General features: G+C 38.9%; 1 protein-coding gene across 1 annotated transcript in view; it reads left to right on the top strand.

Annotated features, from left to right (window-relative positions):
- Window positions 1-17,139, top strand: part of CASD1 (CAS1 domain containing 1) — a 59,330-nt gene extending 42,191 nt beyond the window's left edge. The window contains exons 12-18 of the mRNA XM_024212881.2: window positions 662-818; window positions 7,986-8,065; window positions 10,530-10,631; window positions 11,920-12,060; window positions 12,636-12,713; window positions 13,681-13,773; window positions 15,738-17,139. Of these exons, the coding sequence (XP_024068649.1) occupies window positions 662-818; window positions 7,986-8,065; window positions 10,530-10,631; window positions 11,920-12,060; window positions 12,636-12,713; window positions 13,681-13,773; window positions 15,738-16,004 (918 nt within the window). The 3' untranslated portion in view covers window positions 16,005-17,139. The remainder of the gene's footprint in view (window positions 1-661; window positions 819-7,985; window positions 8,066-10,529; window positions 10,632-11,919; window positions 12,061-12,635; window positions 12,714-13,680; window positions 13,774-15,737) is intronic.
- The last annotated feature ends 601 nt before the right edge of the window (window positions 17,140-17,740 follow it).

Below are 17,740 nucleotides of genomic sequence, written 5' to 3'. Positions count from 1 at the left end.
TCCCTTGTCATTAGTAAAATAAAATAAAAAGGTATTGGGTGTTTTAGTGGAGATCATTCATGCTCCCCTAAAAGATGGTGGAATGGCTGCTTCACTCAAATGAGTGCTTATTAGGCCCTGTCACAGCTTCAGAGTAATTGCACCTTTAACCCTCTCCCCTCCATGGTCTGGTACAGGAATGTCCATTCAGGTCTCACCCCTCTAGCTATCACCCCCTGCCAGGTCTTCTACCAGATCTATTAATTATTCTCTTTTGAAAGGATGATTGGATATCTCAAAGTCCCCTCTTGTTCATAACAATCAGTTGTTCCAATACAAGGATGACTGGAGAAAACATTGTGTTGTAGGGTTTTTTTGCCCAGTTAATGTGAGGGAGTACACTATACATTTTTAAAATATGTGACTGGCTTACCCTGTTGGTATCAAATGGTATCTTGATTCAAACAACAAACTACAACCCTTCAGTTCTACTTCTTTGCTAAAGTTCGAACTGCTTATTGAGACAGCCATTCAAATTTCAAGAAAGGTAATATTGTAGGTGTTTAAATTGATATGCATAATATTTATATAATTTTTATAGTGTTAAAGAAAAACCCAGTTTGATGGTAATCCTAAATGAAAAAAACTCTTCTCTCTTCCTTCTCATCCCAACCATCCACAGGTTTTATTTCGTCTCAATTTCCTGGTTGTGGTGTTATGTATAGTGATGGATCGACCTTACCAATTTTACTACTTTGTTCCACTAGTCACTGTCTGGTTTATGATCATCTATGCTACATTAGCTGTATGGCCTCAGATAGTCCAGAAGAAAGCAAATGGTAAAATAAATTTTGTTTCTTTCTTTTTACTGTAAAGGTGTTTACATGATAATGTACACAATTACAATCATACACAAAACTTAATAGGTAGTGTGTTTGTCTTTATTTGGATATGTGAATAATGTAGAAGTAAATTCTGTAAATATGTTAAACCACTGTCCACCAAACTTGGAGAGAGAGTTTTCACTTGCTGTAGTTCTCAACAGAACACAATCAAGTGTTTGTTGAACTGTATTCTTGCTTAAATTTGTTGGAATATGAATTATATTTCTGAGGTTTTGAAAATTATGTTTGGTGAACACTGCAAGAAACAAACAATTGCTGAATGCAAGCTAAAAACCTCACATTAACTTGTTCCTAGATTGCTATACCTGTATTCATTGAACTCAGAGTTTTAATGTTATCTATGGCTTTCCCTTTTATTTACAAAAGCTCACTTTTTAAAAAGTAGAATGAAATTCAGAACTATATATTCCCAACCATTCTTCATTGTGGAACTTTGAGAGGGAATGGCATAGTGTATTTTCTACCTTACAAACTAAAGTTAGTGTTCTAGAAAAATACTTTGTCCGCAGAAAACGGACAGCATGAGCAACAGTATTGCAAACTTCCCCTAGTCTGTGCTGCCAATGTACCTCAACCCTCTTCTTGAGGGACCAATTTTGTTATCTCTTACCTAGTAGGGGTCTCCTTGCTGCTACAGTGTCTGACCCCTTTGCTGAGATTGTCAAGGTGGTGCTAAATGCATTATTTCTTGTAACGTGGATGCTTGTTCTTTAGAAAGTTGAAGTGAGACCACCAGCTTGTTTCACATACTATAGCGCAGTGAACATCTGTCATGTGGTAACTGTTTTTTGAGATCATTTACCTCACCTAGATTAGAACCAGTGACCTGGAGAGTAAAGACTCTATATACTATCACAACATAGATCCCCATCCCTTCTTCTTCGAGTAGTGTCACTATGGTGTTGCTCCATTGTAGATGTATGTGCATCCCTCACTTCTGACTGGAGATCTTTGGTAGCAGTGTTCGTTCAGCCATGTACATGCGCTCTCTCTTCCTCATGCGTTGCCTTGAGGCTAATTAGCTCTGCATGGGCGAACCACCCTCAGTTCCTTCTCAACCATCCCTGGCTAGAGACAGAGCAATTAGGAGTCTGTTCACAGATACTTTACTCTTTAGAAATTCGTTCTTAGCTAGTTTGTGTTTTTGTAACCTCACTTTTGTCAATAAAACTATGTAGGGTAGATGTAGACAAGGCCAAAGAGGTTGGCAGATACCTTACAGATATTTCTCAAGGAGGTAAAAGACACTCACCATAAGTTGCTGGATATTTTACATTCCTCCTCCTCCTCCTCTTCCTCCTCCTCCTCCTCCAGAATAATGCTCCCCATCAACAAGGCGCTTTTGGACCCAGCTAAGTTTATATGGCAGATGCCAGCATCGGCCACACCAACATGCAAATTGGATGATAAAAAATATATTATGTACCTCCCAGTGTTATCTGGGGTCTTTAGAACTTTTACCTGGGGCAACTTAATTTATTCCTAACACTGCCTAAAATAAAATAATTAATAGGAACACAGCAATTTTGTTTGATAAGATTTATGCAAGTAAACTTGCTTTCTTTAAAACAGCAGTTTATTAGATATAAGCACATATAAACATAAGCAATAGATTTAGAATGTTTTAGATATTAAGTAAATAAAAGCAGGTTTGCTGTGGCCAGTTGTTTACCCTGTGGCCAGTTGTTTACCCATCAGGGAGAAAGGGTGTCAGGAAAAATGTTTTTTAAGATGGCTTTCGAGGATCATAGAATATGATTCTTTAAAATACATTTTATTAGCTAATTTTTTGTAACTAATTTTTATAAAACATAGGTTATGATGATTTTTACTAGTTTTTTTTTTAATTAAGAAATTTTTAATAGTAGAGGTGTTTAGATTTGATTTTTTTTAATTATTAAGATTTTTAGTTTTAGTTGTTTACTTGTCTATTCCCTTTTTTTATTCTGATTAGCAGAAACTGCCAGCTAGATATGACCTTGCTTCTAAAAGCCTGTCTTCAAATTAACCCTTAACTATGTGGTGTTTTATTTCATTAATTCAGGGTGGCTGAATGCACATAATATGGCTGCAATTAACTTGATTACATTCTGGGGTATACACACCCCTTAAATTCAAGGCAACACCAGGGATACAGAATTTTTTCCCCCCACCCTCATCCTAATTCCATTGTGATAGATGCAATGAACTCCCGCGGCCAGCAACAGCATTCAGAGTCCACCCCTTATGATAGGGATTGGAAGCACCTGGACTTATCTGGATGAAAGGCCTACTCGTCTGCTACTCTGCAATTTAGAATTGAAAACTACCAGACCTTAACAGCAAAATATGATTACATGAACTATACCAAACTTAACCTCTTTATTGACCATCTCACTGAATCATAATAGGAACAATTTCGAGCCATTAACAATGAAGGGCAGTTGGTGGTCAAAACAGCACTCCAGGCAGTGCTTGATGCAACTGATACAATGACCCAGTCCATCTCAACAGCAGTTGTGATGCAAAGAGCGTTGTAGTTGCAGCTTTCAGGTTTCCCAAAGGAGGTGCAAACAACTATTGAAGACCTCTCCTTCCATGGCTCTGAGTTGTCTGCTGAGAAGACCAATGCATTGCTCCACACACTTGGGGATACCAGAGCCAAACTTCAGTCACTGGAGATCCATACAACCAGACAAAAGAGAAAATTTAGTCCTCAGTCTTCTTGCAAACTGCATGCACCACTGTTCCCCCCACAACACTACTAAAAGCCACGGAGAAAGAAATCCAAATTCCAGAGAGACAAACTATCAGGCCCTCTAACTTCAACATCGCAGTCTGTCACTTCAAAACATCAGTTTTGACATCCTGTTCAAGGCCACTCCCTTCAAAATCAGCTGCCACTTCCCAACCCATTGCATCCCTTCTGTAGTGTTTTGTTCCACCACAACTGGGAACACAGGACATCTGACAGATGGGTTTTGGAGGCTATTTCCAATGGGTATTCAATCCACTCTATCTCCATCCCCCTTCCCCATCCCTCTTCAGGGACCCTTCTCATGAGAGATTGTTGCAACAGGAGATAGATCATCTCCTCCACCTAGGAGCCATAGAACTTGTCCATCTACATCTCCATGCCAGAGGGTTTTACTCTATTTCCTGATCCCCAAGAAAAAGGGAGTTTGGAGACCCATATTGGACCTCAAGGCATTGAACAAATACTTCAAGGCCCAAAAATCCAAGATGGTCACACTAGCAGTGATTATTCTATCTCTGGAACAGGGAGATTGGTTCTCAGCTCTGAACCACCAAGACGCGTATTTCCATGAATCATCTGTGAGATGGTAGGGTCGATATCTCAGATTTACTCTGAGTCAGGACCAGTACAGAGTGCTCCTCTTTGGCCTCTCGTGGGCTCCCAGAGTATTGTCCAAGATCCTTTCTGTAGTGGCGGCTCACCTACATACCCAGGAGATCATGATCTACCCATACTTGGACAACTGCCTCCTGAGGGCCCACTTCTTTGAAGAAGTTCTACGTGCCACCCATGGAACTATGGATGTATTCACAAACCTGAGCCTGCAAATCAACATCCAAACATTGACCATAACTCCGGTACAACGCCTGGAGTTTATGGGAGCCGACCTTGACTCACTGCAAGGAGAGCGCTCTTTCCACAACACAGATTTCACAGCCTGTCCATGCTTATAGAGACAGTTCAAGCCAGCCTTCAGAGTTCTGCCAGACATTGCTTCCTGCTTCTGGGGCACATAGCCGCCAGTATGTTCATAATATCTCATGCCAGACTGCACATGAGGTATCTGCAGACATGGTTCAGCTCAGTTTACAGGCCACACAGAGACAGGTTAGATGCCTTCCAGGGTCAAACACTTCCTGGATTGGTGGAAAGATGCAGGAAATGTTTGCCTGGGGGTCCTGTTCACTCAGCCTCTCCTCCCCTCCCCTGACATCAGTTCTCACTATGGACACATCCCTCATGGGTTGAGGTGCACACCTCAACAACCTCAGAACTCAGGGCAAATGGTCGCTCATAGAGATGACTCTCCACATCAACCTCTTCAAACTCAGGGTGGTCAGGAATGCTTTCTCCCACTGATCAGAAGTACACACACGAAGGTCATGACCAATAACATTGCATGCATGTACTACATAAATCATCAGGGAGGTGCCAGATCATCCTCTCTCTGCACAGAAGCACTAAAGCTATGGAACTGGTGCATTTGCCACAATGTTCTAACATCAACAGCCTACCTATTGGGACTGCAGAACACAACAGCGGACAGTCTCAATTGCATGTTCTCATACAATCACGAGTGGGAACTGAACCCAGCAGTACATCACAGCATATTCAATCAATGGGGGACACCATCAATACACTTGTTCGCTCCTTACCTGAACAGGAAATGCCCACACTGCTGCTTCAGGACCGGCCTCGGACAGCACTCATTAGGGGCCATTTTCCTTCTTCCATGGGATGAGGGTCTTCTTTATGCTTTTCCCCTGTTCCCTCTGATGGTGATGGTCCTGTTGAAAATAAAAAGAGAAAAACCAAACGTTCTACTGATTATTCTCATCTGGCCAGGACAGACTTGGTATTCGTACCTGTCACAGCTGGTGATGCGTCCACCCATCTCTCTTCAACCCACTACTTACTTCCTCTCACAGAACAAAGGAGACACTCTCCATCCCAACCTGCGGATACTCCGGTTCAAGGCTTGGCTCTTTCTTGGTTCCAACGCAGAGAGAGCACCTGATCTGAGGCGGTACAGAAAGTGTTACTACACAGTCGGTAATCGGCTACCCATCATACTTACCTGCAGAAGTTGTCCAGGTTTCAGGTTTGCTGTGGTTCCAGGCAAATTATCCTGACATGCTACTCTCCCTGTGGTGTTAGATTACATACTAGCTCTTAAGAAAACAAGGCTATCCCTCAGTTTGCTCAAGGTACACCTGGCAGCCATAGTGACTTTCCATCCACAAGAGTTTTCTCACACCCAACCACAAAGAGATTCCTCAAGGGCATAACGAACCTTTTTCCCCAGCCCAGATGCCGCACTCCAACATGGGACCTAAATCTAGTTTTAAAGAGCCTTGAACCTATGGCCAGTTGTTCACTTACACACCTGTCAATGAAGACCGCATTTCTCGTGGCCATCACGTCAGCTAGGAGAATAGGGGAAATAGCTGCTCTTATGACGCACCCCCCTTTACAGAATTCTTTCACAACAAGATTATTCTCAGACCACACTCAAAGGTTATTCCTCATTTTTTTCACGTGAACCAATTAATCTCCCAACGTCTTATCCTAAGCCTCACTGTTATAACAGAGAGGCCATAGTCCACATGCTAGATGTTAGGAGAGTTCTGGCCTTCTACCTGGACAGGATGAAGACTTTTAGGAAATCTCCCAAGCTCTTCCTTTCCATTGCGGAAAGGTCTAAAGGCACAGCAATATCACCCCAAAGGCTCTCTAAGTGAGGCTCGAACTATATGAAGCTCTGCTATCATGTTCGCAACATAGTGTTTCCATCTGGAATTCTCACACACAATATGAGGTCCGTTTCTTCCTCTGTTGCTTTCTTCAAGAATGTCCCTATCTCAGAAATCTGCAGAGCACCCACCTGGGCGTCTGTACATACCTTCGCAGAATACTGTATGATTATTGGGGACTCTGTTTCTGATGCTAGCTTCAGCGCAGCAGTATTATCCGTAACAGACTCAACTTCAAAGCCCGAACCTCCCATTAGGGATACTGCTCGGGAGTCACCTACAGTGGAGCACCCATAGGGACACTACTTGAAGAAGAAGAAGTAGTTACTCACCTTGTGCAGTAACGATGGTTCTTCAAGATGTGTCCCACTTTTGGTGCTCCGGAACCCACCCTCCTCTCCTCTACTTGATAGGGACTCTGCGGTAGAGAAGGAACTGAGGGTGGTTGGCCTGCGCAGCATTAATTAGCCTCGAAGTAGAGCACGAGGAGAGAGAGCACGTGCAGGCCAAATGGACACTGCTACCAAAGATTTCTGATCAGAAGCGCAGGGACGCACATATACCTACAGTGGAGCACCCATAGGGGGGACACATCTCGAAAAAACATAGTTACTGCACAAGGTGAGTAACTTCTTCCCTGATGTATTAATGGTGTAATATTCCAATTGTGTAGATTACATTTTTGATAGTGAAGCACTTTAAACGTGTATCTGGAATACATACTTCAGAACTGGTAATTGGCCTGTACTTTGACATGATGTCCAGAATATTTACTGTTAATTTTAAAGCACTGACAACCAGCTCACGAGGTTATTTGTAACACCCTGATATTTCTCTTACAACAGCTCCTCCTTCCTCATGTGCACTGTGCAACAGAAGTCCCACTGTGGACCTCACAGCACTACTTCCTGAAAGCTCCTTTCACTGACCACTTTCCTTCAGCTCTGTGCCTGTTGCCGCTTCCAATCTTTGAATCAGGAGTGAGAGCCATTCTCCGCTGCACAGCTGAGTTGTGGGATCAAAACAGTGTCTGCCAGCAGCCTGAGGGAGCTGTTCCTTTTGGCTAGCCTTGGCAAGATACTGCTCCTCAACTGACCAGTTCAGCTTATGAGGAGCAAAATTAGATGTGCCTCATAATACCTCACTCCTGACTCACAGTTTAAATATACACTCATTTTACGTAACTGCTCTTAGATTTTTCATGTGTAACTAAAATTAAAAATTCCCATGCTGAGTGTCTGGCAAAACTGAGTCTTTAAAGCATTGTTTGCTTTTGTAGGGTTAAATTGTGCTCTTGGATATGTGCACATCAGTTTCATTCAAGCCAGAAGGGGTTGTACTTGTGCATCTGAGGATAGAATAATGTGTGAATTTATGATTGTGAATGTTTGTGGTGTGGATTTTACTTTATATGAAAGAAAGCAAAATCACCAAATTAAAATGTTTGGATAATGGCAGATTGTGACTGGCTAATACCTGGACAATATACATATTAAATTATAAAGAATATCTGTGTGACACTGCTACTGACTTCTTATTAAATGTATCATTTGTTTTTGTTTTGAAAAATAACAGCCAGATACTCATTGATTTTTTTCAATTCTCCCACAGGGAACTGCTTCTGGCACTTTGGCTTACTGCTGAAACTAATTTCCTTACTTATGTGTATATATTTTCTAGCAAATTCTCAGGTTTGTAAATTATATTTATTGTATCCTTAGAGAATTAATAGTAGCCTGTGTATTCAGTTTGGAAAGCCACTCTGAATAGAACATTATGACCAGTTTTCTGTTACTATATAGGAGAATATGGGGGGGAAAATTGAATATTTAAATGCCTCCTTTTCATATCTGATTTTATCTGGGAGGCTGGAATTTTCAGTATCCTACATTTTGTTTGTTTCTCACAACACTTTTAAAATTCATTGTTCTTTCCTACAATGTTATGTAAATTGAGAGATCAGCTTTATATTTATCTTTCAGGGCCTGTCTGGCTAATTTATTGGGGGTGAGTGGAAGGTTGTGCTGTTAGCGCTTATGGCCCGTATAGTTGCAGAGCAAGCTGCATTCTCTTTTCTCATGCATCTCAACAAAATTGTCAGCTAAATCCTGAGGGCAGAAATTTTGTCAGTTATGAGTGATGTACAAATCAAAGAACAGTTTGACTTTCAGATGCCAGGTTGAGCTGAAGTACCAGGAGTTAGAAAGATTTCATTTTTCTTCACTACATTTCCTATGATTGAAAATAGAGAAAAATCTAAATTTAAAAAGACAGATCTCACTTTGACATAGAAACCAAGCAAATGTGGCACAAAAGTCATTGGAAAATTGACACCAACGTATATAACTTCTGTTAGGATTTTTCCCCAGCCCCTTTGATCCTACCTGGAGGGCCTAATTTTGGCTGCCGTTTGTCTATTGAAAACTTTGGAAACAGGAAGGTCTGCACTCTTTGGAGGATGTCAGTTGCTCATGGGTGAAATTCATGCCTACACAGATTTCCAGGACAAGGTTTATGTACCACTTAAGATCTATTGTTGAAGATTTAAGTGGCACATGAGTAGTGCATAGGCTTTGTGTAGATCTTCTGTATCGTTGTGAATTTCATGCCAAATGCATGACTTACCACGTACTATATCATGTACAGGGTACAGAATGAAGGGCAGAATTTGCCCCTTACTAAGTAAACAAAAACAAAAAAACACCAACTCTCATTAGTATTGGTACTGAAGTTTTCTGTAAAGTTTTCATTTACGTCTCCCAACACATAAATTATTGTCTCCATTTAAGCCCACAGTGCAAAATTGAGTAGTGAGAGGAAAGATTGTAGATGTTTTTATCAATGGGAAATTAGAGGGAAATGTCAGATGCCTTTCAGAGCACTTCTATCATGGTGCATAGAGAATAACATCTATCTGCAGAAATACTCAAATTATTATTTATTTGTATTAACAGAGCACCTAAGTCATGGACCAGGATCCCACTGATCTAGGTTCTATGGAAACACAGAACAAAATTACAGTCTCTTCTCCAAAGAGCTTGCAATGTAACACAATATGTCATACTTCGGACACATTTATAATAGGGCCCAATAACGTTGGAATAATGTTAAAACTCCAGCTCCTCAGAATGATTGAAAAGATTATTCACCGGTACAGCTGATTGAAAAATGTGGGGAAAATGTTTAATACATTTTTTAGTTGAAACTTGGAATTTTCAGAAAACTTCAACTACCCTTGAAGTTGATCAGAAAAATAAAACAAATTCAGGAATAGTTTCAGGTAATTCTGTTCCTTTTCAACCACTTCTAGTCATTAGTAAAGATTTTAATCTCCTGGAGGAATGGTAGACTGGCCGCCTTCTTCCCTACAATTGGAGGAACACTTTCTGCGAGCTAATTCATGGAGGGGTATGAACAATGATCTGTAAGAAGGAGACCATGAATTCATTCCATCTGGCTGCTGAGAACTGCACTGACTACAGATAGGGAGGGAGGATTAGGAAATACTGTACAGTATATCATGATACATTCAGAGGCCCACAGAATAACAAGGTGTGTGTTTCCAATTTGTGTTTAAGGGAGAGGGGGTCAGGCAGCAACTTGGAGATATTGTCTAGTGAGTATTAGATGTGTATATCTAACACTTTTATTAAAATAGGTTCATTCAATTAGATAATTTGAAACAAACAACACATTTTTACTTCTTCCATATCTGAGAATATGCAGTGTTTAAATTAAATGTAGGGAATGGGAAGCATGCTGCAGCTTAACTGTACATCTGTAGTGTTTTGCCGTTCAAAAATTTATCTGCACTCATTTCAGGGTTGTTGTTTTTTTAAGGAAGGAATTTGTTTCAGGCTCAGGCCTGTGTTTGGTAGAACATGACACAGGCAGTGTAGACAAATGTCCTAGCTGCTTTAAAATTAATTGATGTGAAAATTGAACTATTAAACCAACATTAACTGACATAAGTATTCTGGGCCTTATCTTGAGAGGGCAGTGTGTGCACAAGTCCTGTTGACTTTATTTTTAGGTGAGGCCAATTAAACTGATTTAGTACTGGTACGATGGTATTAAAATATAATGAAATGAATTAAATTTATTAAATGGGGTTGAAGTCAATGTTAACATTCTTGCCATGTTTGTATTTTGCAGGGTGTATTTGAGAAGATTTTTTCTCTTTGGCCATTGTCCACATGTTTTGAGCTGAATGGAAATGTCTATGAATGGTGGTTTAGGTGGAAGTTAGACCGCTATGTATGTAATCCTTTTATAAATTAATTGTGGTCTTGTGTTTTAAGAAGTATTCCTGAATATATTTTAACTTTTAGAATCTACTTCTCCCTCTTCCCATGGAAAAAATAAATTTGAAGTTCCAGGCAATGGTTTGTTGTAGGGCCAGGGAGAATCCTCTTTTACTTCAAGTATTTGTCAAAGCCATGCAGAAAAGATGGAAGCTGACTTGTTTATATCCTGAGCCTATAAAGTGTCCATAATCAGAGCTCTGCATATTCTGTCTTGTCCCAGACTTAAATTTAGCTGGGAGACAACTGACTTCTTTGGTTGGCACTTCGAGGCTAAATTCTGCAGGAAATTGAAATTGTAAATGGTAAATCTTTTTTTAAAAACCCAAAGGAACCTCCAAAGAAACTTTTAATTATATAAACAACATAATTTATAAATTAATGACATTTCCATGGGGTCAAGTATCAGAGGGGTAGCCGTGTTAGTCTAGATCTGTAAAAAGCAACAGAGTCCTGTGGCACCTTATAGACTAACAAATGTTTTGGAGCATAAGCTTTCGTGGGTGAATACCCACTTCATCAGACTTTGTTGCCATTTCCATGGGAGTGTTCTTTTTGAATATTCTGTGCTGCTAAAATCAGAAGGTCTTGATATAAAATTTATTTCACCTTTTATGTAGAGATGCTATTTTTATCTTATTGTTTATAAATATATTTTAAATACTGTGTTTTAAAATAGCTTTTCGAGAGGGCATTCTTCTTCCCCCACAGTGTGGTGTGCTGGCAGAGAGAGAAATTTCTGCCTGTTCTCTCCTGTATGTTGTTTGGGTAGTGGGAGGATGTGAGACCAGAGCGTATTTTTCCTCTGACCTCTTCTGGAAGGCATTGTCTTGCCTGCTGTGGTTGGGGGCAGCAGTCTTCAAATTCTTCTTTCCACTCCACAGAGTGGGTGGTCTGGGACCAATCAATGGCACACATTCTCCCTCTGCTGCCAATTTTAATAACTGCCTAAATGTTTTGTATGCCCCAGGGAGAGCTGTGTACTTAACAAAACTCCAAATCTCACAAGTGTTGCAGTTTGTGAAGCATACATTGCATTCTGGGGAGGTGCTAAAGTGCCAGAACACCAAAAAATGTAAAACAGGCGGCGGCAGCAGCGCTCTGAACCATAGCCTGATGTTAATGGAGGAGTCTGGAGTAACATCCTAGACCAAATATCTTAACAACCCTGTTACCTTGGTGTTTTTACCTGTGTTTATTAAATGCCACGAGTGAGTAGTTACCCTGTTTTTCTTTTGCAGGTAGTCTTTCATGGGATGATGTTCGCTTTTATTTATCTGGCATTACAAAAACGTCAGGTGCTTTCAGAAGGGAAAGGAGAGCCTCTCTTCTCCAACAAAATTTCAAATGTTTTACTATTTATTTCTGTAGTTTGCTTTTTGGTAAGTCCACAATATGAATTGAAATTTTGTAAATTTAAAACAGTCATCCTGAGGATGGTCAGCTTTCTGGAGAAGTTCCTGTGTAGCAATGAGTCGACATTTCATAAGAGATGGTCTTGGGTTGCAGAAGTTTATTTCAGCTATATTTTATAAATAGCTACTACCCATCTTAAACCTTCACTGGACTCTTTTTTTTTTTTTTTTTAGTCTATTGTAGATTTAAATATTACAGTTTCTCCAGTTGATTATCTTGGATGATCTTAGTAAGAATAGAGTGGTAGATGACTTGTATAAACAATCAAGAAATGACCTAATGTCTAAGTGTGATTAACAAAATTGTCAGCAGTGAGTTTTTTTGTATTTTCGAGTACAAATGATTATTGCATTCATCAGCTGCAAAACAGTGTTTAAGAAATGCATAACTAACTAGAAAGTGTAAAGAATCTACTCCTCCCTCCCTACACCACACTGCTGCTGTTTTAACATATTTTAAAATGTTTTATCCTGTTGTAACATTTTAAAATCTCTTAAGCACAGTCATCAAACAGACTGATATGTATATTTATATCTTGTAGACCTACTCTATCTGGGCTAGTAGCTGTAAAAACAAAACTGAGTGCAATGAACTGCATCCTTCTGTTTCTGTGGTGCAGGTAATTATGCTCCTTTTCCTTAGTGACAGAATCTATATTCTATTAAAAAAAATAATATAGTCTGTCTCTGATGTCTTAGCACTTAACATCAGTTGATGAACATTATTTTCATGTATGAATGTGAAAAAGGGCTTGTTGCATTGCTGGTTATTTTTCTTTGACCTGTATAATATAAAGTTTAAAATTTAGCATTTTATTTACATATTGTGACACCACATTTTCATTCTATTCTGTGTATAAATGTAAGAGTATAGCTATATCAGTATGTGTGTACAATTTATATACATACTAATATACTGATATAATATATATAGGAATATGTATTTTAATTTTTATATATAAAGATATCTATATATTTATTTTACACAAGGGTATATTTGTGTGTGTGTGTGTATATATGTACGCACTACATATATATCCTTGTGTAAAATAAATATAGATATCTTTATATATAAAAATTAAAATATGCATTCATGGCCGTACACCGTACCTGAATACTAATTCATATACAGTAGAATCTCAGAGTTACAAACTGACCAGTCAACCCCACACTTCATTTGGAACCAGAAGTATGCAATCAGGTAGCAGCAGAGACAAAAAAAAAAAAAAGCAAATATAGTACAGTACTGTGTTAAATGTAAACTACTAAAAAAAGCGGGGGGAAGCAGCATTTTTCTTCTGCATAGTAAAGTTTCAAAGCTGTATTAAGTCAATGTTCAGTTCTAAACTTTTGAAAGAACAATCATAACATTTTGTTCAGAGTTCAAACAACCTCCATTCCTGAGGTGTTCGTACTCTGAGGTTCTACTGCATATAGTGTAGCTCTGATCCTGCAAACATTTGTGCACATGCTTATATTACATATATACTGTATGTATTTTTTAACTTTTTAATATGTACATATATAGCAAAAATATCTGATTACATTAATTTTCTTACTTAGTTATAATGCATAATCTCTTTTTAGATTTTAGCTTTCATCCTCATCAGGAACATTCCTGGATATGCCCGTTCTGTATACAGTTCATTTTTTGCCTGGTTTGGCAGAATTTCTTTAGAGGTAAGTAGAGTGATCACAAATGCAATAATAGGGTGTTTCATTTTAGGAATCTATAAATGGTGGATTTATAATGTACACTGTAGTGTAACTGATAAATAGTAAAAACATATCAAAGCAAGTGAACCAAAAATATCCAACTGTGGCTGTTTATATTCTTCATTGAGAGAGACAAGATGGATGAGGTAATATCTCTTAGTGGATTGGCTTCTGTTGGTGGAAGAGACAAATTTTTGAGCTTCACAGAGCTCTTCTTCAGGTCTGGCAAAGGTAACCAGAGTATCACAGCTAAATACTAGGGACACATTGTTAAATGTAAGCATTTAACATGTTGCAAGAAACCACTTACAATGAAGTGGGCAGTCAATACCTCTTCAGTCATAGGTCAAAGGAGGGTTGTAGGTTACAAATTGTTGTAATGAGCCATAAACCAGTGTCTCTGAGACTGATTTTTTGGGCTTGTCTACACTGGCACTTTACAGCGCTGCAACTTTCTCGCTCAAGGGTGTGAAAAACCACCTCCCTGAGTACTGCAAGTTTCAGCACTGTAACATGCCAGTATAGACAGTGCACCAGCACTAGGAGAAATGCCCCTCGTGGAGTGGTTTTTTTAGAGCCCTGGGAGAGCTCTCTCTCAGCACTATGCCACGGACTCGTGGCAGCACTTTAACGTTGCCAGTGAAGACGTGCCCTTAATGTCTATCAGAGTTACGAATTTAAGTTCCCAACAATTTGTAACCTACTAACCATCCTGTGTCCTATGACTGCAGAGGTGTTAATTGCCTACTTCATTTTGAGTAGTTTCTTACATCATGTTTTAACCCCTTATGCTTAATAATCTGTCCCACCTTATATTTAGTTGATACTCATAAGAATGTAAGAATGGCCTTATCGGGTCAGACCAATGGTCCATCTAGCCCACTATCCTGTCTTCCGACAGTGGCCAGTGCCAGATGCTTCAGAGGGAATGAACAGAACAGGATGGTTGAGTGATCCATCCCCTGTCATCCAGTCCCAGCTTTTGACAGTCAGAGGCTTAGGAATATCCAAAGCATGTGATTACATCCCTGATTATCTTGGCTAATAGCCATCCCTGGACCTATCCTCCATGGACTTATCTAATCCTTTTTTTAGCTCAGTTATACTTTTGGCCTTCACAGCATTCTTTGGCAACAAGTTCTACAGGTTGACTGTAAGAAGTACTTCATAGGTTTTAAATCTGCTGCCAATTAATTTCATTGGATGACCCCTGGTTCTTGTGTTATGTGAAGGGGTAAAACACTCATTTATTCACTTTCTCCAAACCATTCATGATTTTATAGCCCTCTATCATATCTTCCCTTAGTTATCTCTTTTCTAAGATGAACAGTCCCAGTCTTCTTAATCTCTCCTCATATGGAAGCTGTTTCATACCCTTAATCATTTTTGTTGCCCTTCTCTGTACTTTTTCCAGCCAGAACTGCATGCAGTATTCAAGGTGTGGGTGTTCCAGGGATTTATATAGTGGCATTGTGATATTGCCTATCTTACTTTCTATCTCTTTCTTAATGGTACCGAACATTTGGTTAGCTTTTTTACGGCCATTGCACATTAAGCAGATGTTTTCAGAGAACCATCCACAGTGACTCAAGATCTCTTTGTTGAGTGGTAATAGCTAATTTAGATTCCAACATTTTGTATGTACAGTTGGGATGATGTTTTCCAGTGTGCAGTACTTTGCATTTATCAACACTGAATTTCATCTGCCATTGTCTTGCCCGGTCACTCAGTTTTGTGAGATTGCTTTGTAGCTTTTCGCAGTCTGCTTTGGCCTTACCTATCTTAAGTAATTTTGTATCATCTGCAAACTTTGCCACCTCACTGTTTACCCCTTTAACAGGAGTAAGCCCTGTATCAGCTAATGTAGTAGTAATGATTATACTCTTATTTATATATAAATTTGTAAACTGAATCTCTTTTCCTTCTAGCTGTTCATCTGCCAATACCACATCTGGCTAGCAGCAGATACAAAGGGGATCTTGGTGCTCATTCCTGGAAATCCAATGCTCAACATAATTGTCAGCACTTTTATATTTGTGTGTGTGGCACATGAAATTTCTCAGATCACTAATGATCTAGCACAGATGGTTGTTCCTAAAGATAATGCGACTCTGCTTAGAAGGCTGCTATGTATAGCTGGGTTTTTTTCTGGACTCCTCTTTTTGGCAGCAATTCAAGATCAATCAAGGCATTAACTTCAAGAAGTCCTTAAAACTTACTTCAGGCTTACTTTGTGTCTGCCTGACGAAAAATATTTAACTGGAGATACAAAAAACGTGTACAGTGCTCAGCAGCAGCAGAAGGACATCTAAATGAAGTCTATTGAATGTGTATATAATGGAAATGTACATATTTTGTGTGGAAATATCCTTCTCAAAGGAACCTGAGAAACAAGAATGCACTGTACAGAATTGCATGTGAAAAACAAGTCTTTTTTTCTACTGGATATATATTTCTGTTTACATATCTGTTTAAATGTAACATGAAGAAGATAAATGGGTGGCTTGGCAGCATAATTTGGAGATTACTGAATTAACTTTACCTTGATACACCTAACGCGCAGATATTTACTAGCATACTACAGTATACAAGAGACACGCTTTAATTGTTCTCCTCAAGAAACTTTTTGTAACAACAAAGCAGACCTGATGTATGATCTTTAGCTAATGGTCATTTTTTGCTAATTTTCAAAATGAAGTTATCTTACTGGTAATCAGGGTCATTTTTCTAAACTAAGTGTTAACTCATTGTTTAGAGATCAATGTTTTGGGAGTAGCTAGTATGTAGTATATGAAACCCTTTATGCATTGAACAAAAGCCCCTCAATTTAAAGTGATTCCATGTAACCTTCTAGCCAGGTTTACACAGTACTTCATAGGTGTTTTGTATTTTTTTTTTTTCCCCTGAAGACAGTTTTCAGGAAATATTTTTCAGTTCTGGAAATGTGGGATTTGTTAAGAATGCATAAGTAATTTTATTTTAAATTTTCTACAAGTATGTTTGGTTTTTCATCAGCATTTTCCAATTATTGCTCTTTCAAACTCTCTGTAGTTCACAATATTAATACAGCCCCACTGATAAAACAATGATAAGCAATATTTCAGCTGAATATTGAAAAGTTGGGGAAATTCCCACCCTTTTCCAGTCATACATCTACTGTATTCAGATATTACAGAGAAGGGCATAGCAGGGGCACAACAACCTCAGAACCCCCATATCGTGTATGACTTGAAGATATGGAAAGCAAGCCTGCATGGGAAAAATTGGTTGACTAGCAGTCTGGCCAGCTGTAGACAATGGGTCCCTTTTTAAAATAACAATGAAATAAGGTTGAGGTTCATTGTTCAGAAGAGCCAATTCTTCCATTCCTATTTAGCAGTATCTTTCCTTTGTTGCTGTGATTCAAACTCAGAATCAAAGGCTTTTTCTTTATCATGTAACCTTCTTTTGCATACAGCATAGAACTGAAAGAAATACCACTTCAAATTAGAACTGATAGGTTGTAATTTTAAATTCTGCAAATTCAGTGAACTACGGTGATACTTTGTTCCGTTGAACCATAATAGTCTTCACAGATTTTTTTGAGTTTGGCTTACGTAATGCTTGGAGGTTCATGTGCATCTTCGTTCTGTCCTCCTTTTGGTGGCTACTGTTTAGCATTCAAAGAATGAATACGACATTGTTTTCTCAGCATATGTGCAATTGTATGTAATGATAAACTATATGAATCTTAATTTATACAGTAAGTGGTCTGATATTTATGTATTTTCTGATGTTATCTCAGTTGAACTGTGGAGTCCGAACTTGCAAAGCCACCTGTGTCTGTAGGAAAACGTTCCTGACAGTGAAAGAATAGCTGCAAAATTTTGTTCCAGTAAAGAAAACAATTTCTGTAAGAATGATGGAGCCAGTAATGAGAGGAAGATAGCAA

The sequence above is a fragment of the Terrapene carolina genome, unplaced genomic scaffold (assembly GCF_002925995.2).
Source record: "Terrapene carolina triunguis isolate 2854851 unplaced genomic scaffold, T_m_triunguis-2.0 Scaffold84, whole genome shotgun sequence".
NCBI classification, from domain to species: domain Eukaryota; kingdom Metazoa; phylum Chordata; order Testudines; family Emydidae; genus Terrapene; species Terrapene triunguis.
This window is presented reverse-complemented; position numbering and strand designations above follow the sequence as displayed.